Source organism: Hordeum vulgare, chromosome 7H, assembly GCF_904849725.1.
Source record: "Hordeum vulgare subsp. vulgare chromosome 7H, MorexV3_pseudomolecules_assembly, whole genome shotgun sequence".
Taxonomy (NCBI): domain Eukaryota; kingdom Viridiplantae; phylum Streptophyta; class Magnoliopsida; order Poales; family Poaceae; genus Hordeum; species Hordeum vulgare.
The window spans coordinates 151,204,520-151,229,042 of record NC_058524.1 but is presented as its reverse complement, the minus strand read 5'-3'; the positions used below and the strand labels follow the sequence as shown (position 1 = coordinate 151,229,042).

The 24,523-nt window shown below is 40.7% G+C and overlaps 1 protein-coding gene across 1 annotated transcript; it reads right to left on the bottom strand.

Moving 5' to 3' along the window:
* Positions 1 to 5,675: 5,675 nt before the first annotated feature.
* On the bottom strand, positions 5,676 to 23,243 carry LOC123408524 (probable cyclic nucleotide-gated ion channel 20, chloroplastic). Its single transcript, XM_045101615.1, has 15 exons — positions 23,158 to 23,243; positions 22,876 to 22,942; positions 22,255 to 22,366; positions 22,073 to 22,160; positions 21,859 to 21,930; positions 20,901 to 21,300; positions 20,130 to 20,309; positions 19,288 to 19,383; positions 17,559 to 17,696; positions 15,797 to 16,045; positions 7,893 to 8,293; positions 7,594 to 7,801; positions 6,184 to 6,424; positions 5,926 to 6,079; positions 5,676 to 5,808 (listed from the first exon to the last, which is right to left on the bottom strand). Exons 1-15 carry the CDS (start codon positions 23,241 to 23,243, stop codon positions 5,706 to 5,708), a joined length of 2,595 nt encoding a protein of 864 aa, XP_044957550.1. The 3' UTR covers positions 5,676 to 5,705.
* Positions 23,244 to 24,523: the final 1,280 nt, after the last annotated feature.

Below are 24,523 nucleotides of genomic sequence, written 5' to 3'. Positions count from 1 at the left end.
AAAAAAAAATTGCGAGAGGCATGGTTTTGCTTCCGCAAAAGGCACGGTTTTGCCTTCGCGAGAGGCACGCCCGTGCCTCTCCCGAAAAGGGGGAAAACGCGTTTTATGCTCTCTTTTTTTCAGGAGAGGCACGGTTTTGCTTCTGCGAGAGGCACGATTTTGCTTTCGCAAGAGGCACGACCCGTGCCTCTCAAAAAGGGAAAAACGTGTTTTCTGTGTTTTTTTTCTATTTCGTGAGACACGGTTTTTCGTCCTGTTTTTTTTGTGAAAACAAAAGTTCACCAAAATCTATCAACATGAGATCTAGTTTTGAAGATTCGACGCGAGAAAGTCAACGGTGAAAACGGTTCAAGATTTAGATGCACGGTTTAGGAGAAAAAATGTTTTAAAAATACGGATCTACGAAAAAAGGGAAAACTCCCATATTGCGACAAGTGGCCTGCATGCAGTGCGTCACTTATCGCAACCTGTGAAGATGGGAGTAAATCGTTGAAACGTGTATTCGCTAATTAGTGATTTCGTGCACTATATCACAAAAAAATAAAACAATACAGCTGGGATTTGAACTATAAATCAAATGTTATACATGTCATTGTACTACTAGTTGACCTAGGCTTTTTTACTGATCAATTGAAGCCCCCAAACCATAAAGAATAAAGAGGAAGAGGAGATCCGAATTATTTTAGGAAATTCAAATTATTTTCTTTTTTTTTAAAACGGAGTGTCCTGTGGAATGAAACACTTACCAAATTTGTGAACGAACTTTAGAGAACTGAAACATTCCTAAAAACAGGAAAAATTATTATGGAACGGGAACATTTTAAAAATTCTAGAACAATATTCAAAAACTCGAACATAATATGATTTTCTCGAACAAAAGTTAAGATTGAACATTTGTTCAAAATTTTAAGGAATTTTTGAAATTTTGAACAATGTTCCAAACTGGAACATTTTCTGAAACTTCTAAGAAAATGAAAATGTGAACACTTTAAAAATTAAGGACCAAATTTTGAAATTCGAACACTAATTTAAAAACATGAAAAGTTTTCTAAAACTTTTAAATTAGAAAAAATTGAAAAACGTGAACATATTTTGAAATTCGGAACATCTTTTTAGTTTTGAACTAAAACTGAAAACAGGGCCATATTTTGAATTTTCAACGAAAATTCAAAAAACGGGAACATATTTCAAAGTTTTGAACATATTATGGAAAAGGCAAAGAAAACTGACAATTTACAATTTTGTATGAAAACCTAAACATTTATTTTAAAAGAAAATATATAATAATAACACGAATAAATTTACAAAATGCATACCACATTTGTGGGACATGAACAGTTCTCTTAAATGGGAACACATTTTGAAAACCTGAACTAATCCAGAAACTAATGAACAAAAATTTCTGAATATGCTTTCGAAAAATGTGAACAAAAATTGAAAAACGTGAACAAGAAATTTATTATTCTGAACATTCACTGAATTTAGGACAATTATTGGAAATGCTGAACAAAATTTGGAATTCCTAACATTTTTCAGATGCACGAAAAAAGAAAATAAAAATGAAGAAAACAGAAGGAATAAGGAAAATCGGTAAAAAAAAATAAACCGGTTCGGGGAACCTATTAGAAAGTTCCCAAAACTTGATGACATCGTAGCCGAACTGCGTAAGCAAATCGGGCTGAACAATCGAGTTGCTCGGTTGCATCGCCTGTGCCAAAAGCGAGCAGTTTGAAGCAATGCGCTCAAATATGGAATTCCTTAAAACGGGACCTCCTATATGCTGGTCTCTGCGGCAAAAAGTCGCCCCATCGCACCATGTGAGTCCTCGACCGGGCCGGCCAGTCCACAAAGATCGCGAGCTACAGCAAAGACACACTGTAGCGCAAAAAACAACTCAATGTAGCTGGGATTTGAACCTTGAATCAAATGGTATACACGTATTTGTACTACCAGTTGACTTAGCAGTTGTTACTAATAAATTGAAGCCCCCGATCCATAAAGTACAAACATGAAGAGGAGATCCGAATTATTTTAGAAAATTCAGAATATATTTTTTTTCGAAAAAACAGAGTGTTCTGTGGAACGAAACGCTTTCCAAAATTGTGAACAAAATTTAGAAAACTGAAACATTTCCAAAAAACAGGAACATTTTTTCTGAAACGAGAACATTTTTTCAATTCCAGGACAATATTTGAAAACACAAACATATTTGAATTTCTCGAACATAAGTTGAAAACTTGAACATTTTTTGAAATTTGTAAGCAAGTTCTTAAATTTGTGAACAATGCTTGAAACTGGAACATTTTTTAAAACTCCTAAGAAAATGAAAACGTGAACTTTTATAAAATTTAAGACCAAATTTTGAAATTCGAACACAAATTTAAAAACATGAATAATTTTCTAAAAATGGAAACAATTGTAAAATTTGAACATATTTTCAAATTCGTAACATATTTGAAATTTTGAAATAAAATTGAAAACAGGGCCATTTCTAATTTTTGCACGAAATTTTGAAAAAGGTAAAATATTCACAGTTTTGAACATATTTTGGAAAAGGCAAACAAAATCTGACAATTTCCGAATTTCTATAAAAACCCAAACATTTATGTTAAAAGAAAACATAAAATAAATTTACGGAATGAAAATAATATTTGTGAGACATGAACATTTTTTTCATATGGGAACAAATTTTGAAACTAATGAACGAAATTCGAAATTCGGAATTTGCTTTCAAAAAATGTGCACAAAAAATGAAAAACATGAACAAAAAAATATAATTCTGAACATTCTCTGAATTTTGGACAATTATTAAAAATTGTGCACAAAATTCGGAATTCCCAACATTTTTCAAAAGCACGAAGTAATTGTGAACCATTTTTGAAAGTATGACATTTTTTTATATTCTGAACATTTTTTTGGAAAGTTATAAAAAAAATATACAAAAACATGCCGAACAATGTTTTTAATAATTGGAACATTTTTTAAATTACAAACAATATTTTAAAAAGCAAAATTTTAATTTATGTGCAAATTTTGAACTGATGAACTAATTTTATAATTTGAACATTTTTTAAACTTTCAAGGAAAAAAGAAACAGAAAAGGGGAAAAAAGAAAGAAGAAAAAGAAGCAGAAAGTGACAAAAATAAAAAATAAAAGGGAAAAATGAAAAAGAATGTAAGAAAAAGTCAAACTGGTAAAATAAAATAAACCGATGCAGGAAACCTTCTTGAAAATTCCCAAAACTGGATGACGTTGTAGCAAACTGTGTAAGAAAATTGGGCCGGTCCATTCGTGGGTCGGTCGCTTTGCCTGTGCAAAACACCAGCAGTTTGACGCGCCACACGTCAAATAGGGATTCCTTAAAAAACAGCGCCAAAAAGCTCCTCAATCTCTCCAATTTAGTTGTTTAAAACCGACTTCACTTTCCACATTTTTCAACTGTTGACAATCAAGATGGAGCTCAGTGGCATCGTGGTTTTCACAAGGAAAGCCATCAATCCTTGGCTCTAGAATGCCGGCTACAATTCTGTCTTTGCAATCATAGATATATTCTGCAAGATTGCTATGCTGTTCTAATTCCACATGTGTCTTTGCAATATACTATTTGAAAGATTTTTGGGATTTGTCATTTTACATATTGAACTACACCTGACTATAACAAGGTCATTCAGCACAGCTCAATCGTACTACATCTATAATTTTAAAATGAAAGCTACACCCTCTCCATAATCCATCCACTCACTATTAACCAAAAGATAAATAACATGTGAAAGCTAACAAGATGATTCAGCACAGATGAACTACTCCTTGTGGACTGAAAGTTCTCTAGTTGTCCTAACTCTCTACAGAGTTAAACAGAGCATGTACCATTGTCACATCAAAAAACGGGTGAACACCAAAGAAATAGGCACCAAGCAAATGTCAGAAAAGAGAGCATGCCATATCAAAAGAGTCACGAGGACCCTTGTCCAAGAGAGCCAACAACATCATATGTCAACAGTTTGCCCACACCTAATCTAACAACGTTACTCATGTCTCAGCCAAAAGGGCAAACATTCAGGGGCATCAAAAGCTGATATACAACGTGGAGGAAGTTTTCTCGACGCAGTTGGCAGAACACTCGTGTTAGTTCACTAGGATCACTTCTTTGACAAAAGTATTTTCAGCGAAAGCAGCTCAACAAGGATTGTAGGTCGTGACATCATTTTAAGCAGCAGCATTCCTGCTACCACGAGATTGTGCTGACAGGGGCCCTGGAAATTTAGATGTGGATCTTGAATTGCACATACATCTGATTCTCTTTTCCTTGATGAACTTCCCAGCATAGCAGGAAGACCTCTGTAAAGATATGGGGAAGCAAAAAGTTCTTCAACATCTGGTATGTCAACTAATGGTATGGTCAGGGGACGATTAGTTGAAGCTACATTCCTGGACCAAAAATAAGAACAGAAAATCAAGTTAAGAACTCAGATAGCACAGCGGAACCTACAAAGAGAGGCCAATGAAATAAAATACACACAAGTCAATAAATACTACATCCATCCCAAAATATCTCAACTTTAGCACAAAGTTGTACTAAAGTTGAGACAATTATTTACTTTAGTACAATGACACTTATTTTGGGACAGAGGGAGTATGAGATAAAGCAAAGGGATACATGTACAAATACACTGCATATGATGGACATGCTACAAATCACCTGAAAAATGTTCAAGTACAAATGTGTAATGGCATACTCCCTCCGTCTCAAAATAAGTGTCTTAACTTTGTACTAGCTCTAGTACAAATTTATACTAAGGTTAAGACAGTTATTTCGGGACGGAGGAAGTAAATCAAAAGACCGAAGAGGAAAGTTGCGACAAACAGCCTGCCTAAATGAATCCTCAAAGGTTATAACTAGAACTGTGCATGCACATTCCAACAGAAATTAAGAATTGTACATACACAGAAAACGTTTCAGCACATGATTCTCACAAGGGAAGCCATTCACAAAGGCATTTGTTCAAATGATATTCAGTTGTAAGAAAAGCCATTCAATTGTGAGGGAAGTACATATTCGGTTCAAGGCTTCTCAATATCCAACAAATTATAGAACTTTCAGTTCGCCTGATGGAGTTTTAAGAAGGAAATTCTCATTATAATCATCATTCATCAACGCTCCATAAAATATTTGCCCCTTGACAAACCAACAAACAGTGTGCAAGTTTTCCCCTGACAACGAGAACTTCAACATCTATGCAAAGAGAGAATATAACAGGTAGGGAATTCTCGTAACAGGAATCCAGCACATAACAGAAACGATATCAGCAATTTAGCATTGGAGTTACAATGTTCTACAACATGCGCTCTTAAGAAGAAAACAAAGAACACTCCTCTGGGTTCTGAAGCTACATGATCCCCACCAATAAGGAACAAGTGAATGCAGCATGAGCATGCCAGTTCTCCTTTCGAATCTAACCCTCCATTAACATATGGCCGTGCCCTACAAACTACTCCCTCTGTCCCATAATATAAGAGCGTTTTTGACATAGTGTAGTGTCAAAAACGCTCTTATATTATGGGACGGGTGGAGTAGTTAAAACCATGACTTGTGCTGTTACATTGTTTGCTAAAATAGTAGTATGGTGATTTGCTTTCCAGTAGCTCAAGTTCTAGCATATCCACATAGCCACCAATGACATCAATTATGCTGAATCTAGTATCACTAACCTTGCAACAGAGCAGCTCCCTTCAGTCGCCTTTGATGGTACCTCCACCATATCTGGATATGGATTGCTGCAGCGGTCCTCCAGGATGGCGAGTCGTACCTGTTCAACATGATCCAAACATCAGTAGACAAACTAAGATGGGGCCTTGCATCAACTTCATCAACTGAAAACTTAATGTGTACATATTTCAGCCGACCAGAAACTTAATCACGATACCTGATTGCTGCAATAACATGTGGATTTTGCAATAGTGTTGAAAACTCCAGAGTAACTCTTTCCAAATCAGTGAACTGCAGCACGAAAGCTTCAACGTTTGTTAGGCATCTGATGGTACGTATTGCCTTCCAGTGCACCATCATTCTCTCCCCATCTGATAGAAGTTTGGATGATGTAATATAGAGAAGAATATAATTAAAGATCAATCGAAGTAAAAAACAAATACAAAGCAATAAACTAAGGTAAATATCTGCAAACCTGAAGCTTGCTGCTCAAACCACCAAGTAAGCAGTTCTTCCCCACACACAGTTCCTTCGTGTAATGGACATTTGCTTCCATCCGCATTGATGCTTTCTAGCTTACCTCGCACCACAAAGATGATTTTTTCAACAAGCTGATGCTGAGAAAGAATATCACTCCCCCTAGCATATAACTTATGCTTCAACTTGTCGCAGACAGCATCGCAAAATCCACAATCCTTCAAAGCGAATAACCGAATCTACAAATAAACACAGCATGGTTCTCACGATTAATATAGGGAAATTTGGGTTTGTACAATCAAAAGAACCTATCGTTAGATATATACCATCGAGATCCGATATATACTTTCCAGTTTCGGATTTTGCCCCTGTGCCAAAACAACTCAACACAAACCAGGCTCAGGGATACACACACACCGTATTACTCGCAAAAAAAAAAAAGACACACACCGTGACTGTTTCAGGCATCTCATGGCTGATTTCAGAGACATATTTAGGGGTGATGTGCTGAAGTATATGTGGCCTTGCGCATGGGCATGTACAGAACATAGGTACGATACACCAATGGAGAAAACTGCAACAGCTAGTCCTAACTCCTAAGGCGATTATGGAGAAGATTCTCCAAAGTGTGTGCATGGCTGATTATGTGGAACATCTCATAATGCTTCAACAGTTGGATTAAATATTACAAAGACCTTCCGGTTGTTGATCAGATGGATAAGATTAGGAAGAAGATCATGGAGAAGATTTTACACAATGAAAAAGATAGCCAATAGGATGGAAGGGCTTATCCTGCCAAATGGGTTACGTGAGTTGAACATGAAGAGCCAAGGGCTGCACTATGAAATCCAGAAGAGTGGAGCAATGTCAGCTGAGATTTCAGGAATAACAAAAGAAGGGAAGAATTGGAGAGTTGAGGTAGATATAAATTGCGGATTTGGACACTGGCAGCTTCCTGGAAAACCATGCACTCATGATATATTTTTAGTTGGAAAAGTTAGACAACTTAACACTGAGAACTTTGTAGACGATTACTGTTCAGTAGAGAGGTTCAAGATGTTTGGAGTTACTCCGATGTGTGACAAGACTCAGTGGCCAAAATTTGACCCTGGGTTTGAAATGATTCCTCCAAAGCTAGAAAGGTCTGCTGGTAGACCAAGGAAGAAAAGGCTCAAGGCTAGTGGAGAGGCAGGAAAAAGATGTCATATCAATGCAAATGGTGCTTTCAAAAGATGTCATATCTTGTCATACTGCTGCTCAAACTTAATTAGGGTGGGAGCTTCCACCACCCTCATCCAAAAAAATCCCATTTACATATGATAAGCAAGATTCATTTCTTGAGAGAAAAGTTCATTTAATTATAGATCTGGGAGGAAGTCAAGTGGTTGTAAAAATGATTATGTCAAACCTTATTAAGAAATCTATGAAAATGGTGGCGTATATCTCTCTGAATATCTTCTGGTAAACTGCTCAAAAGCTCTTCTTCGTTCACTCCTCTCATAGCCACCCAACAAAACCTTTCTGCATGCCTAACCCTCCTTCTGAGATCTTCTGGGAGTTGCCTGTGGCTCATCCATTGTTCAACATCGTGCCTCCTAAGTTGCATTTCCAATCTCCTGTGAGTAAGAAAATAGTCATATGAATTACTTTCCAGTTGGCAACAAAACCAGTCCATAAGAAGGATAAAGTTGTTGTGCAGCGTCTTACCTTTTTCCAAGTGATTGAAGGAAAATCTGCATGTTACCAACAAGTAACGCAAAAAGGAACAGCCCCAAGGTAATGATACCCTTTGTGAATAGAACTTCCCATACATTATAGGTTGGGACCAGATTACCCGCCAAAGTACTTATTTGCTGAAATCCCCAAAATAACGAATATATGTAGCGGTTAATAGCGGGTTCTGTGGTTAGCAACACGGATTGTTCATAGATTCCATATTTGAAAACACCATTTGCAGTATCAAAACAGCTCTGCGACACCGAGTCATTGAACCACTGCTGCCTCTTTACTCTGTCCTGCCCACCAATGCCATACCCACAGTCTATAAACTGAGCACAAGATGTTATATTAAGCGTGGAACACGAATTCCGTAGACATTGATTAACACTCTGCATAAAATGTGGAAGGAGACATGCTATCATAACTGACATCTGAGGTAATAATTAAGAGGATTGGGGAATCAAACTACTACTAATAATAAAAACGAGCACTCGGGTCGCAATATTTTCCATTGTGGAGAAATAAACACCTAAATTGAAGAACATAGTCAAGTACAAAAAAAATCAAAGGCATCCCTAATATCAGCAACCAAATAAGATAAGTTGACAGTCTAAGTGCATATGAACAGTGCAAGGTCGTGGTTCTCTTTTTATACTAGTACTACAACAACAACAACAACAACAACAACAACAACAACCAAGCCTTTCAGTCCCAAACAAGTTGGGGTAGGCTAGAGTTGAAACCCATAAGATCTTGAAACCAAGTCATGGTTCTGGGGTTTTTATATGTGCCAAGTATAGGAGAGGCTGATCCGAAATATACGGAGAGGCGATCTGGGGCGATCCGAATGCTCGCTGGGCGACTGAGGGCGAGGTGATGAACTTGTCACCGTACATGCATGAGAAATCGAAGGTCGGCGGCCGGTTCTGGGCGCTGGCCGACGAGGAGGATGAAGCTGACGAAGACGAATTGCCACCGGCGGCTTCTCCATCACCTTCAGACTTGGTTTGTGAATCAATTCAGCTGGGTTACTCCGAGGAACAAATGGCGAACTGCATCGACGGACTGGTTCCGGCTACCGACTGCGCTTGGAACGGCCTAGGAGGTAACGACGAAGACAGGGTGGAGGTCCTTCGATGAGTCATTCACCGGCAAACATCGGCAAACGCGATACGGCCATGGAAAGGACCATTACCCAAGGTACGTTTGCCGGCACTTACCCTAGCGGATTTTATTGATAATTGGAAAAAAGTTTCGAGCAGGAGAAAGATCAAGCGTCCGGCAGCCATGAAACAGCCGCCGGTAACAACTCCGGCCGTTCAGGAACGAGAAGCTCGTTTGGAACTGCTACTACGCCATGTTGGGCCGTGTAGTTCAGATGGTGGGCTAATGACGGCTGGGTATAAGGCCCAGCTAGCCACGTTACAACACCACGTCGGTTTACAGGAAACAAAAACTGAGTCCAGGTCGTATTCTAGCGTGGATTCGACGTATATACACAATGCACAGGATCCTACGAGGATCGTTTTTCCATCAGATCCCATTGCCGCCTGGGAGGGCGTTGCGCATCGTAGCCTGGGAGCGCCTCGTGACGCAGGGCGACCGGTTCCTGGCTTCCCATCGCAGCCTGGGAGGGCGCCGCGCATCACAGCGCTGGCCATGACGACGGGATCTGACAACAATGCATCTGCTGCACCAGCGACACCTGCAGCATCGGGGATGGTTACGTCGGCGGCCACAGCGACAACTGCCGGCGGGACAGCTGCTGTGGATGGCGCCCTGACAGGGGTAACGCATGCAGCTGTTGTTTCAGTCTCGCGGGAGGCACGGGAAACACAGGGACGAGGCAGTGCTGTAGCCGGAAGAGGCGTTTCGGGAGGACCAGGGCAGTATCGTGGTCGTGGTGGATACCCAAGTTACAGGAACCATACCAACCATTGGAACGATTTCAATAGCGGTCCAGGTGGCGGATGTGCGATCTGGAACGCCGGAGGAGGTCCAGGGGGAGGTGCTAATCACTGGCATCGGCCCTTCCAACCTCCGGAAGGAAATTTTGTTGAAGGTGCTAGAGGGGCAAACTTTCATCAAAGAGGCGTGGGCGGAGTACGTAACTTTGGACGGAACTACTCGGGATCGAAGTGGAAGGAAGTGACACAAACAACTGGTGGGGAAGCCACTAATAATAGTTCCACAGTGCCTACGCAGGTCATACCACCTAAAACTTCTGATGACAGGGAAGTTGCACGTGCCAACAAGGCGACTCGCAAGAAGGAAAAGATGTCATGTTATAGATGTGGGGGGTCTGGGCACTTTGTTCTAGATTGTACCACAGAACTTTGCGATATTTGTCAGAAATCAGGACATGCTGAGACTACATGTCCACTTCTTTTAGCTCCCAAGCCAATCATTAAAATATATGGCGTCTGTCACAGCAAGCTTATGTTCTTTGAGACACCAGGGTCTACATCAGCTCTTACTCCACCTCGTCTTGAGAGCTCAAGGACGGGACTGGTAAAAGTCACAAATGGTGAATTGACAGCAGAGCAAGTATCTCAACAGCTGAGAAGGCTTGTTTCTGAGACATACAAATGGGATCCAATAACAATAGATGAATATACCTTTCAGGTAGAGTTCCCTAGAAGAGAGGACCTTCACCGGTTACTCACTTTTGGGGTCAGCAAAGTGAGTGGAAGCAAATGTCTACTTGAGTTTGAGGAATGCATAAAACCGGCACCACAGGGCGCACGGTTAAAGAAGGTTTGGATCAGATTCTCAGGCATCCCAGAGATACTGCTTAATGACTTCCTCATCGTGTGGAGCCTAGGTTCACTGATTGGGAAGACGGAGAAGGTTGATATGCCATTCACTCGCAAAAGGGGGATCGCCAGATTGCTAGTGATGGTGCTAGACGTTGAGCAGATACCGGACTTTGCGTCGTGGTCCTATGATGGCTTGCACTACAATCTCGACGTCAAGGTAGAGGTGCTGCCCCAAAAAGATCCGCATGGAGGGGATGTTCACATGACAGACGGGGAGGATAGGGATAAGGATCATGGAGACGCGAATCAAGATGACCAATCAGATAGGTCAAACAATAATAGCAAGCCGCCTGCGTCTAATACTGATAAATCACTTGGTACCGGATGTACATCTTCTACAGCTGTTTCACCTATGAATACACTGCTCTTTGGATCGTTTGAGGCCATGCATACACCGATTCACCTCAGGGAAGATGTCCCTGTACAGGAGAAATTGTCTGTGGAGACAGTCCCACCCTCTAGTCGGTCTACGTCTGCATGCAGCATGCAGGAGGCGGCTGCACCAGTGGCCAATAGATCTAAAGAGGAAGCTGCCATGATGGGCAATCCACTAATGGTAGTGGACAGCAGGCAGGAGGCTTGCATTCAGTCTGTATAGGAGAATTTGCCACATTCTAGCCGGTCTAAGTTTGCATGCAGCATGCAGGAGGCGGCTGCACCAGTGACCAATAAATTTAAAGTGCAATCTGCCACGATGGGCAATGCTGATGACCAGAATGCGCAACATACAGCCGAGAGGAATGTGCAGCCAGTACTTATGAGCAATGACAGTAATAGTTCTAATGATGTGCAAAACGAGATTCTATCTGAACGGAAAGTTCACTGTACATCTTCAGAGCATTGTGACAAACCTGAGGCGAGAAGGAAAAGTTGTACAAACATTCCCACAGATGAAGTGATTTCATTTGGTGGGATTCCGGATCCTACATCTGGTGATCGACGTTTCAGTCATCGTATTCAGGAGAAGCCTGATGCTGATGAAATAATGATGGGGCGTGCCATGAGGGCTGCAAAGCTTCGTGATGCAGAAATAACTACAGGTATGTCTTTACACCGTGACGCTTCAATATTAAACTTATCAGAGTCTGACATTATGAACAATGCTAGCGACATAGGAATTTCTTTGGGTACTTCTAGTAAAGATATAGCTAAGTCCATTAATGATATGCTTGATTTAGAAGCGGATAGAACCATAGAGTTTATTAAGAATCTTGCCGCGGTAAAACCTATGAATGACTCAGATATCAATGAATTAGGGGGTGCAGAACTCCAAAGTTTATGTGACAATCTATTAAACACAGAGGGGGAAGTAGACGAAGTGGATGATATGGGATTGGAGGGGTATATGGCCCCTTCGACCAAGGATTGCCATTCATTACTAACAGATACTCATATTAACATAAATCCTATTCAAGGTAAACAAAAGAGACCTTGGAAAAGGAAGGTATTTCCTGAATCAGCAGTAAGGAGAAGCGCGAGAGTAAAACAAAAGAAAAAATTTCATGATGAAATATGAAAGGAATATTTTGGAATAGTAGAGGTCTTGCGGACTTGGCTAAAAGAAGATTCCTTAGAGAAGCATCACTAGATTATAAACTTGATTTTATGGCACTACAAGAAACTGGAAGAGACAATTTCACACCGCAATTTTTAAATACCATTTCAGGAGGGGTTGAGTTTGATTGGCATTGTTTACTGCCAAGGGGAAGATCCGGTGGGATCTTACTTGGGGTTAAGTGCGAGACTTTAGAGGTGATGAGTGTGGTTTATGGCGAGTTTACCGTCAAATTTCGTGTAAGGTCGAAAATTGATGGTTTCAGGTGGGTTCTAGTGGCTGTTTATGGAGCGGCGCAGGCCGAGCTCAAACCTGATTTTCTAGCAGATCTAGTAAGAATTTGTGGAGACGAAACACTACCAATAATAGTTGGGGGAGATTTTAATATCATTCAAAGGCAGAATGAAAAAAATAATGATAACTTTGACACAAGGTGGTCAATGATGTTCAACATGGTTATTGAGAGCCTCAATTTGAGGGAGATAGATCTTACTGGTAGACAATACACATGGGCAAACTCATTACCGGTGCCAACATATGAGAAGTTGGATCGCATACTCACTAGTGTTGAGTGGGAGCAGAAGTACCCACTAGTCACAGTACATGCTTTACAGAGAGCCATCTCAGACCACACACCCCTTTTGGTTGACTCGGGGGAGGCCAACCATATGGGTAATAGAAATGTCTTTTCATTCGAACTAAGTTGGTTTGAAAGAGAAGGTTTCATGGATCTCATTACTACTGAATGGGCTAGAGATTTAGGTGGATCCACCAGTGTAGATAGATGGTAGAACAAAATCAGACATTTGCGACGCTTCCTTAGAGGATGGGCGAAAAATCAGAGCAGCATCTATAAAAGAGAAAAAGAAAGACTAACTAATCTGATCGATGAATTAGACGTCAAAGCGGAATCTATTCAGCTCAATCTTTCTGATAGGAACATTAAGATTGATGCTGAGAAGAAATTGCAAAATCTCTTGAGAGAAGAGGAGATGAAATGGGCACTAAGAGCTAAAGTGACGAGGGTAGTTCATGGGGATGATAACACTCAATTCTTTCACATGATTGCAAATGGCAAACATAGAAAGAAGAAAATTACGCAACTAGAGCAAGATGAAGGTACCATAATAGGTCATGAGAACTTAAAATTATATATTACGGAATATTACAAGAATTTATTCGGTGCCTCAGTTGAGACGACGGTCTCTTTGGATGAAAGCATCATTCAGGACATACCTCAACTCAATGAACAGGAGAATGAGGTTTTATCAGCACAATTTGCAGAGAAAGAGGTGTATGACTCAATAACTCAGATGAAACAGAATAAAGCACCGGGACCAGATGGGTTTCCAGCAGAATTCTATAAAAAATGTTGGCATGTCATCAAGGGAGATCTCATGTCTATGTTCCAAGATTTATTTAATGGTCGGTTACAGTTATTCCACCTTAACTTTGGAACAATTACGTTGTTGCCAAAAAAGGCGGATGCTATGCGCATTCAGCAGTTTAGACCAATTTGTCTACTTAATGTTAGCTTCAAATTTTTTACAAAGGTTGCCACTAATAGATTAGCGAAGATAGCTGATTTTGTAGTGCAGCCCACGCACTCAGCGTTTATGCCTGGGAGACATATCTTGGAGGGTGTGGTGGTCCTGCATGAAACGTTACACGAAATGCATACAAAGAAACTAGATGGGGTTATCTTTAAAGTGGATTTCGAAAAAGCTTATGATAAAGTTAAATGGTCATTCCTTCAAGAGGCCTTACGTATGAAAGGATTTAATGAAAGATGGAGAGATCAGGTGGACAATTTTATTCATAAAGGTAGTGTAGGGGTTAAAGTTAATGATGACATTGGTCAGTTTTTTCAAACACATAAGGGTTTAAGGCAGGGGGATTCAATGTCGCCAGTGTTGTTCAATATAGTAGCAGATATGTTGACAATACTGATTGACAAAGCAAAAGAAAAGGGCCAAATAGGTGGTCTAATACCAAATCTCGTAGATGGGGGTGTATCCGTATTACAATATGCAGATGACACAATTATCTTTATGGAACATGACATGGTTAAAGCGAGGAATATGAAATTACTACTATGCTTATTTGAACAGCTTTCGGGGTTGAAAATTAATTTTAACAAAAGCAAACTCTTGTGCTTTGGGAAGGCAAAAGAAGAGCAAGATGCATACAGACAACTATTTGGATGTGAAATGGGATCACTACCTTTTAGCTATCTTGGGATTCCTATTCATCATAGGCGACTAACAATTAAGGAATGGAAATGTATTGAAGAGAGATTTGAAAAGAAACTAAGTTGCTGGAAGGGCAAGCTTATGTCATATGGAGGGAGACTTGTATTAATAAACTCTGTGTTAACAAGCTTACCCATGTTCCTATTGTCTTTTTTTGAAATACCGGTAGGGGTATGGAAAAGACTAGATTTTTATAGATCTCGCTTTTTTTGGCAAAGTAGTGAGGATAAGAGGAAATACAGATTAGCACGTTGGGATATTATATGCAGACCCAAGGAGCTGGGGGGATTGGGTATTGAAAATCTAGAAGTAAAGAACAAATGCTTGCTTAGCAAGTGGTTATATAGGTTTTAATGTGATCCCACCTACATGTATGGGCTCAATTTTTACAACGTGGCTCAATGGAGTGGACGTTAAAATTTCAAAACTTATTAGAATTGGGATATCTGCTTTATTCTGGGCTATATGGAATACCAGGAATGACGTCATTTTTAATGGCAAGAGATTTCATAACTTTTTGCAGGTCATATTCAGAGCAACCTCTTGGATCCGTACGTGGTCATTACTCGGTCATGTGGACTCCAGGGAGCTTATGGATACTGGGTGCAACCGATGGGAGATGGCCGCACGGGTTATCTTCAACCGGTTTGGATGGCGTGCTAATAACAGACTAGGTGTATAGGCATCGTAGTCTGATATTAGCTACGCCGGGTGTGGCAGTTTTTTAAGATTTAATTTATTTCAATTTTTATTTCGACTTACAAACCTCTCTGGACATATGTTGTTACTTTGAATTTCTTAATAATATGGCTGCATGCATCGATTGATGCAGAGGCCGGGGGCTCGGTTCCTCCTTTTCAAAAAAAAAAGTCATGGCTCTGGAACGTGGATAGCTAACTTCCACGCACCCCTGTCCATGGCTAAGTCTTTGTCGATATTCCAAACCTTCAGGTCTCTCTTAACGGACTCCTCCCATGTCAAGTTTGGTCTACCACGACCCCTCTTAACATTCTCAGCACGCTTACTAGTACTACCTCTGTAAATTTTTACAGAGGGAGTACATCAGAAACTTTGGTTGGTATATCTCGAACACCACACCCTGCACCATTTATTTTTTGCTAGTTGGGTTGTTAAATCCCCAGGTGACATAAATACATAATTGATATACAGTTGGTAATCTGTTATTATCTTCAAAAATAGGGATGCACTTTACATGTTGGGTTTGAAGCACGCATGAATGATATGGTTATATGTTGAGAGACTGACCTGTAGCCCAAAGAGGTACCAAAGCGAACCAACCACATGTCCAGCCAAAATAAATACCAGAAGATTAATCACAAAATTAGCCCATGCTGATTCAAAAATGAATCCATTAGCAGATTGCCCACCAAGTAATTGCACAAATCTGAAGATACGTGGGGCATACTGAACAATAACTGTGGCACGCAACAAATTCTTCGCATAGTTTGCACCGGATACCCCAATGTAGTTAGGGATAACCCCTTGTACCATCAGCTGCATCATGCATCAGGGAGAAAAGAAAATGTCAAATGTTGGTAACATATTTCCAACAACATATTAATTTATGAGACTGTAGAAGCTTGTGGCTTTCTATATATCCAACCAGACCAGTTACGGAAACACATCTGTATGTACCAGCTTGTTGGAGTAGATCCTTACTCTCTTCCAATGGGCCAGAGGCCATCACATGTTCACAGTGCATGTTCATGTAAAAGTGTAGGGAAATAATCAAAGCAGTCACTATATAACAGACCAAACACACAACTAGTACAATATCTAACACAGCAACGTTAAATAAACTGAGTTATATCTGCAATGCTAATTGTAGACGAGTTCTTGAAACTCTCAAATTGTAGTGCAGAAGCCTCTGAATACTTTGTGACGCCAACCAGCAGAATATTCCTATTTACTTATGAAAAATAGGCTCAACACCTGGGATCTAACTTATCTGGACTAGGATGAACAACTAGGACTGAAAGAGCTTCCAAGGAAATTGTAAGAGGAAAATTGAAATACAGCATGCATAACTGAAAGGGCATTTTGTCTCCCAAGAGGCCAAGACTACATGCCCTTTATATAGAGTGTTCAGGATTGCAATGGACTCTAGTACATACTCTTAACAATCTAACACTCCCCTCAATATGGGCCTGATGCAATCATGCCCATCTTCAGACATACTGCAATAGACTCACTAAAGCGCTTCCTTGACTGAGTCAACTAACCAAGAATCAAAGGCACAACCAATACCACCAACAAGGCCTCCACTTTACTAACGCTTGCTTCAGCTGCGATAACCGAAGAAAAATACGTTATTGGTAATACTCATATACCAATATCAAGATAGACCACTGTACCCACCATGATCACCACCTCCACCCTAGCCTCTTTCAAAATACAGTGCTCAACTCTTACGAACACATCCACTAGTCTGGTCTCCACCTCTATCACCCGGCTACCTCTCCCAAGTTTAATCACGCTCCTAGACCTCTCTAATAGTTCCATCTCCGGGACCACCACAAAGACCTCCATAGCCACCAAGATCACCATCGAGCTTACCACCGCTGGCACGTCCAAGCCTACCACATTCACCACCGTTGATACCGATTTCAATATCGCCAGCATTCCCCCCTCATTACAGGGCCTATCTACCATACCATGAACCTTCCGCATCAAGCCACGTAAACTCTCAAGGACTACAGATCACACGGAACAACATATTAACGACTCTAATGTGCATTCTCGTCATTATTTAAAGAGTTATAGTGCTTAGGATTGTACCGGACTCTTATTAGACTACAAACTGAGGCTCTTATTAGACCCTAATACTAAGTTACTGGCCCTCCAATAGAAACAAAGAATGTTAAGAACTTGAAGAAACACATTATTTCCGAGGAAAACATGGAGAGTGATTTTTCTAAGCAAAAATAAGTGTTGGTCGCATAATTTAAAAAGGCAACTTACTTCTAATAAAAGCAACTTATATTCAAATGAACAAAACACACACTACCTGAGGAAGTGGAAGCATGGCAGATAAGTCGACTATGAAAGCACCACGAAAATAGCGCATAATAATTTTCTTAGGCTCATCAACTAAATCTCCTGTTCCCACTATTCTTGACTCCGGATCCACATAGGCCATCCTAGACTGCAAAAAAAAATCATGCATGTTGATCACTATTCTTGAGTCCTTAGGACGAACTTCTGAACAGAAATATGTATAACAAAGCAGAGCTTAGAAAGCCGGGATGGGCCCTGACCCCTCCTTCTAAATGGGAATATCAGAATTAGGTAACGAACGTTGGTAGTTATACACAAATAAAGATTGAGTTGACAGGTGCATTTTAGGTTTTTGTGGTACGAATTTGGTAGATTAATCCCGTGTAAAATATTATTGAAGCTTCACCGGTAAGCATTAAGCAAATATAAATGCAAATCTCCATGATGAATGGGACCTCTTGATTCAAAGTAGAGCAAAAGCAAGCTCAAACAGAATGAGTGTGTATGCTGCAGACTAAAGCTACAGCTACTACCGAACAAACAACAGAAGGGCAAAAAAGAAGCAGCAGGTGCTAATCAAAGGAATTGCTTTAGAACTGAAAATAGATGGTAAATCAAGCAAAGCCTGACTAATATCTAGACATTTGCTTAAGCGTGTACATCAAACTTCTGTGTTTTTGACTTTTTCCTACATTGAAATATATCGAGATAACAGAGAAGGAAACCCACCTCTTTTCTAAGACCATGTTTCGCTAGTATAATAACAGGCTGTTTTGTCTTGGTCACACTCAAGCTAGCCAACTTTCATTCAATCAGTGTTTGACGCGCTAACAATACTTTTCTCTCCAAATTTTGCAACAAACTAAATAATTGCTAAACATGGAAGAACCTTTATATCATGATGCACTGATTGTAACTTTGCAGGCACAATTTACAAGGAAGTGAAGCAACTTCACTCTGAAACTCTGCAGATATGAACATTTTACAGAAAAGGATGACCCCCTCGCGAGAATTCTTGTTACATAGTAGAAGGGAATTGTCGTGTTGTCTCAAGGAAAGTAAGTTCATATCAAGCTTAATAGAAGGGAATTCCAAAGGTGTACTTATAATAATAACTTTAAAGGAAATATGTGAATTTAATACTCCCTCCGTTCCTAAATATAAGACCTTGTAGAGATTGTACTATAAACTACATACGGATGTATATAGACATATTTTAAAGTGTAGATTCATTCATTTTGCTCCGTATGTAGTCTATAGTGAAATCTCTTCAAAGTCTTATATTTAGGAACGGAGGGAGTAGTAGCTAATAAGTTTTTTTTCAGAAAAGGAGGTTAAACCCCCGGCCTCTGCATCTAGTAACTAATAAGTAAAGAGTAAATTCCAACGTGAACCATGCATTTGATACAAATGACAGGTTGAAGCAGATTTGAAAATGTTCACCACATTGTACCAGATTTGAAAACCAAAATACTGCTCTGAATCTGATTCAATCTGTCAGTGGGAGTTTTCATTTTTATAAGTCACATACTTTTAATTCATCAAAATTTTTAAAAAAAACTATGGAACACTCAAGACTCAGCAAACATTTTGAACTTACAAAAGGTGACTGTTTCCATTGATTGATACCTACTTATGAAAACCCCTTTTTCTTAAAATGCAGAAGAGTTCCATAGTCATTTCATAGACAAGGCAGATTACAAATAGAATGAATTATGTGAGTATGTGACAATATTCACCTGAAGAAGCATGTGAAGAACATAGATTACATCTATCACATATCTTGCCACAGTTAATGCTCCCGAATGCCGACTGAACATTATGCATTTGTTATCCTTCACCACAAAAAATAAACATGCACACTTATAGGTAATTTCGGTCAAGGCTATATTGTTCAGAATTCAGAAAGTAACAATCTTGATGTACACACAGTAATTTGACCACAGATCCAATACAGGGCCCATCAAATCAGATGATGTAACTTTATGTCTTACATGAAAAGAGGCAAAAGGGGAATAAGTTTCAGGCTGTCAAATAGATAAAAGGATTTTAAAACTGGATTGTTCCATATATCGAGCACTTCAAGAATTTGTAGAGTTGACATGAACTCTTTTGGTTGTAGGTCTGGCACTAGCTCACTAATCCAAATTGCATTGGTCGCATGATCATAGAAGCAAATACAAATGGATGCCCTGACATCACATGTTATGAAAATGCAGCCCCTGAGGAAAGACTGCATAGGTGCTGCCAAACGCTCAAAACATGGACACCGTGCAAAATTTACTAGTCACTTCCAAGCATGGAGGCTGCTTCCAGCCATCCATGAACTACAAAAATGGTTACAGTTGCCCACCTGCCAGTAGGATATGGTTTAGCTTTCGCTTTATTTAAGTCAAATATGGGGGTCCATCTTTGAGGAAAATATCATCTAAAAATTGCAGAGAATTTCCATAAAAACTTAAGAAGCCATCTTGTGGGACCCAACTTAGAGGCTAAGTGACCTCTAAACAATGTGGATGCCCTAGATCTACTGCAGACAGTAACAGAGCACCGAGCTTGGATAAAAAGGATGTAAACTTACCTTGTCCATGGAAGCTAGGAAGAAAAACAGAGGGTTGACGAAAATGGCAGCCAAGCATGATACCACAAAAAATTGGTTCCATCGCCGAACAGCCCTAGCATGTGGGTTTATAACTGGAATGTTTGGAAGGGAAGACCAAATCTTCTTCCACCCACCACCCTGGCCATACACAAAAATATGGTGAGTGGGAGTACATACAACCAGGAGCACATAACCATTTTACTATATACTCCCACTGTAAACAAATATAAGACATTTTAGATCACTAAAGTTAAAGCCATGGTCATAAATAAATTGAAGATACAAAACTGCATGAACAAATTTAAGGAAGAAATAATTGCAACAAATCTATAGCCCATTCCCCATGAATATGTAGCAGATGTCAGGTTTACAAAATATTTACCCCAACTATTTACGGTTCACGGGTTTGTGTTCTTACAAACTAAGAATACACCACCTAGAGCTAATGGACTCTAAGAAAGTTTGTGTACTGCAAGTGAAAATATATACCTTCTGTCATTGTAAGTTTCCTTCAGCAAAAATTTACAAAATACAAACAAGTTAACTGAGGCCAGATGCCAAATATTTGGGTAACAGACCATATCAACCATCTGGCCCAGCAGCCTTACTATGCTCCATATAAAACACTGCAACCCTAAGCTCATCTAAAACAAAAGGAGCTCCCAACTTATTCCTATCCAGATCATCAAGGATACAAGGTAAAGGAATGTCCAAGCAGATAGAAAAATTACTGATCAAGATTGAAAATATCACCTCATTACCGAAAGGAGCTGAAATTCTCGGGAAAAGCATTTTATTCTTAGAGGCAAGAGGGCAATCTACACAGTCAGATTCATCACACTGCCCCAAAGGTCCAGAAATCATCAAGTGTTCATTCTTTGGAGCATGCCTGCCATTCGGACAGACACTTGATGCAGTCTCTTCAGGCATGACTGCATTTGCCTTCCTCGCCTGCTTTCCTGGGAAAGGTGATGTTACCCTATGTGGCAAGTCACTGGTTCCTGATGCAGTTCCCGCAAAAGCAACTTGAGTAGATCTATGAACGAGCAGACGACCAGTATTGGATCTCAACAAGTCTTCATATGTGTCAGCTATGACAGGTATACACATTTGTGCACTTCCCGTAGGAAATTTCTGCAGCTCCAAGGTTCTTTGGAGCAAACGGACACCATGCTTCTGATGATTAGACATCTTTTTTTTTTGCTACAGCCTGCAGGTATAGCATTTGTTGTATTAGAGAACTTGGGATTCATGTGGCAGCAGACAACTAAACTATGATCAGTGTTTTTTTTTTTTTTTTGAAAGGAGGGCAACCCACCGGCCTCTGAATTGCACACAGCCATCTTTATTACTGAGTTCCAAGTCATACAGAAAGTGCAAATAAAAGATCAAAGGCTGGGACGAAACCAAGCTCTGATACAGGCCAACAAGCATAATATGCACCCTCTTGGCTGTAGACAAGTAAACCATCCTCTGGTACAACCCCACAAAGCATAGTAGCCTTAACTATGAAATGCATCCTCTTCCAATTTAAGACTTACGACAAATAACATGTTTTTAATAGGTTTGTTTGCTCAATTTCAGTGAGTCAATAATCAATTAGAGCAAGTGAAACTTTCTAAAGCTTCTCAGCATAAGGTTTCAAAATAATGCATGCAGTTGATCCTATATCAAAGATATTATCATACTCTTACAGCTCTATACATACGCCATAAGAACAACAGACATAAAAACTGAATCGCCGATGGCACCCACCCAGTATATGAATGTAATCCCGGTTCTGACATCCAAACAAGCTCATACCACAAGCAAAATCAGCACAAATTTCAACCTTGAAACATCTACATCCAGGATTAAAAGTATTGCTATTATGGCGTATGTACAAGCTAGTACCATAAAAGTTCACAATAATATCCTACCACCTTAAAACATTTACATCCAGTACAAGAATGGAATCCCGCTTCTGACATTCAAACAAGCTCGTGCCGCAAACAAAATCAGCAAGCGCAGCTACATTTTACACATTAAGAAAAAATTGTCGATGCACCCACCCCTCTCCCGTTCCTCCACTTGGACTAGAAAACCCCATGGATAACACATGCACCTACATCTGCATGGATGGACACATGCACATGCATGGATGTAGAGAAGTGCGTCCCCGTCCTAGTACATCCCCCATCAACCAACCCCATGTACATCTCCATCCCACAAAACTCCTGCCATGAGACCAAAGTACTATAGCTGGGTGTGCTAAAAACAACAGGAAAACTGCTGCTGCATTCCCGCTGCATCTCCGTCTACTAAGTACTAACAAACAAAAAATACTGCATAGGGTGCAAAACACAAAGAGCATGTAACCTGCTTGCGACATAGCATAGAGAAGGTACATCCCCTCATAAAAATACCAAGCAAAGAAAAAATTTAAACTATGACTCCATCTAGGTTGCAACTGAAACTACATCGCCACCAACATATCATCCTGTCGCAACAAAACCAGGAGATAACACACATCCTATGTAATCTAAACTATTACTAGCATACATCTAGATTGCAGCTGAAACTAGGTCGCCACCAAACATATCATCTGTCGCAAGAAAACCATGAGATAAGACACATCATATGAAATCCAATTTATGACTAGCATACATCTAGGTTGCAACTGAAAGTGCACCGTCACCACACAAGCAAAGACATATAGAAGCATGAGGGGAACACGTCCACTAACCCTGAAGCGAGTTAGCAAACACCTGACGCCCACGAGAGGGTAGCTTGTAAATCCAGACCTGTCCAACCTGAAAAAAATCACCGAAAAAACATGTACTCGAGTCATCAATCCGCATCCGCGCATCTCCCTTGTGTCGAATGAGAAATAAGTAATAACTGAAGAACGAACAGGAACCACGATTCGTGTCCGGGATGTATCGCACTAACCTAAGCGAGAGAGAGGGGGAGAAACGCGACAGTCCGAGTCGACGGGGAACATAAGAGGACGAGCTACGGCGCTAACCTGATGCGGAAAATTCCGGCGCGGACTAGAGATCTACCGCTCCTCGCCCCCGTCCCCGTACTTGTCTCCTCCCGATCCGGCTGCATGCAGAGCAGTATGCAGCGACCATGTGTGAACAAAATCCCCGGAAATTAGAGGCCGCCAACGAGTCGTTCCCCTGCGCGAGCTCGCGCATGGCGCTCACCGGTAGCCGCGTGCCGAGAGACAGTGATTACCTGCGGATTTCCGACGGATTCCTTCCCGTGCGCCGACAGCGGCGGAGTCGCACCTCCCCTCCACGACTGCGCGGTGTCTGGCGTGAGGGGAGCAGCAGCAGCAGTCCGGACGGCTAAGACACGGCGGGGTGGTGAGGGTGTGGAGGTGGAGGGGAGTGGATTTGGGGGGGTGGGGTGGGGTGGGGATTGGAGGGAGGGGGAACGGGGACGGCGCCGGGCGCACCTCTCCCTCCTCTCACTCGCCGGCGCAGTTCCCGAAATTTTGAATCGTCGCTCTAGAGAGAGACAACTGGTAGGAAGATAAAACCACCCCGCACCGTTCCCTGACTGATGGACCCAACCGAGCTAGCGCCACAGCGCGTTAGCTTTCGTGGGCGCGAAATTTCGTTTCTGGCCGCGCCGTCCGATCCACATCGGGTGGCACTGGATGTGAGCGCGACGGAAGCCAAGATCGTGATCGACCACAATGTACTCCCTCCGTTCCTAAATATAAATGTAGACCCTTAGTGAAATCGCTTAAAAGACTTATATTTAGGAACGGAGGAAGTATATATGAATGTGTATAGGCATATTTTAAAATATAGGTTCATTCATTTTGTTCCGTATATAGTCTTATAGTAAAATCTCTAAATAGTCTTATAGTTAGGAACGGATGGAGTAGATAATTGGTTCTTTTTTTCACGGAATTTTTCTTCGATCTATTCACCAACCCGAATGATAAGTGCCACATGTGTGGCATGACGTAACACTTGCATGACGATTCTACAACTAAAATTGTTATCCAAAAAAACTGAAATTTGTCATTCAAACAGAAAGTGTCATGATTCACAACTAAAGTTGCCATCATCGGGTAACTAAGAGCATCTCTTACAGATGCCATATCATATATCTAGTTTTTGGTGTTACTAGCACAAATGCTCGTGCATTGCCACGGGATTTTTAATTTACAGGAATCGACCGTGCGTTGCGACGAGATATCATGGTTCACACCCTTCTTGCCCACAACAACATGGCAGGATCCTACCAGGGCTCCATCCCAGCCTAGCCGGCAACGCTCACCGTGATGTCCCTGTACAGTATGTCGCAGCAGTCTTGTTGTCCAGAGGGTCCTCAAGGCATCGGTTAGACCCAATGCCACCCATGAGCAACTC

Bases quoted from the DNA above. Each gene is read 5' to 3' on its own strand.
- LOC123408524 (XM_045101615.1), bottom strand. From the start codon at position 23,243: ATGCAGCCGGATCGGGAGGAGACAAGTACGGGGACGGGGGCGAGGAGC. The intron at 19,384-20,129 runs GTAAGTTTACAT...TTTGTGGTGAAG, and splicing joins TCCTAGCTTCCATGGACAAG to GATAACAAATGCATAATGTT. The intron at 17,697-19,287 runs GTGAATATTGTC...TTTTTTTTGCAG, and splicing joins TTCTTCACATGCTTCTTCAG to TCTAGGATGGCCTATGTGGA.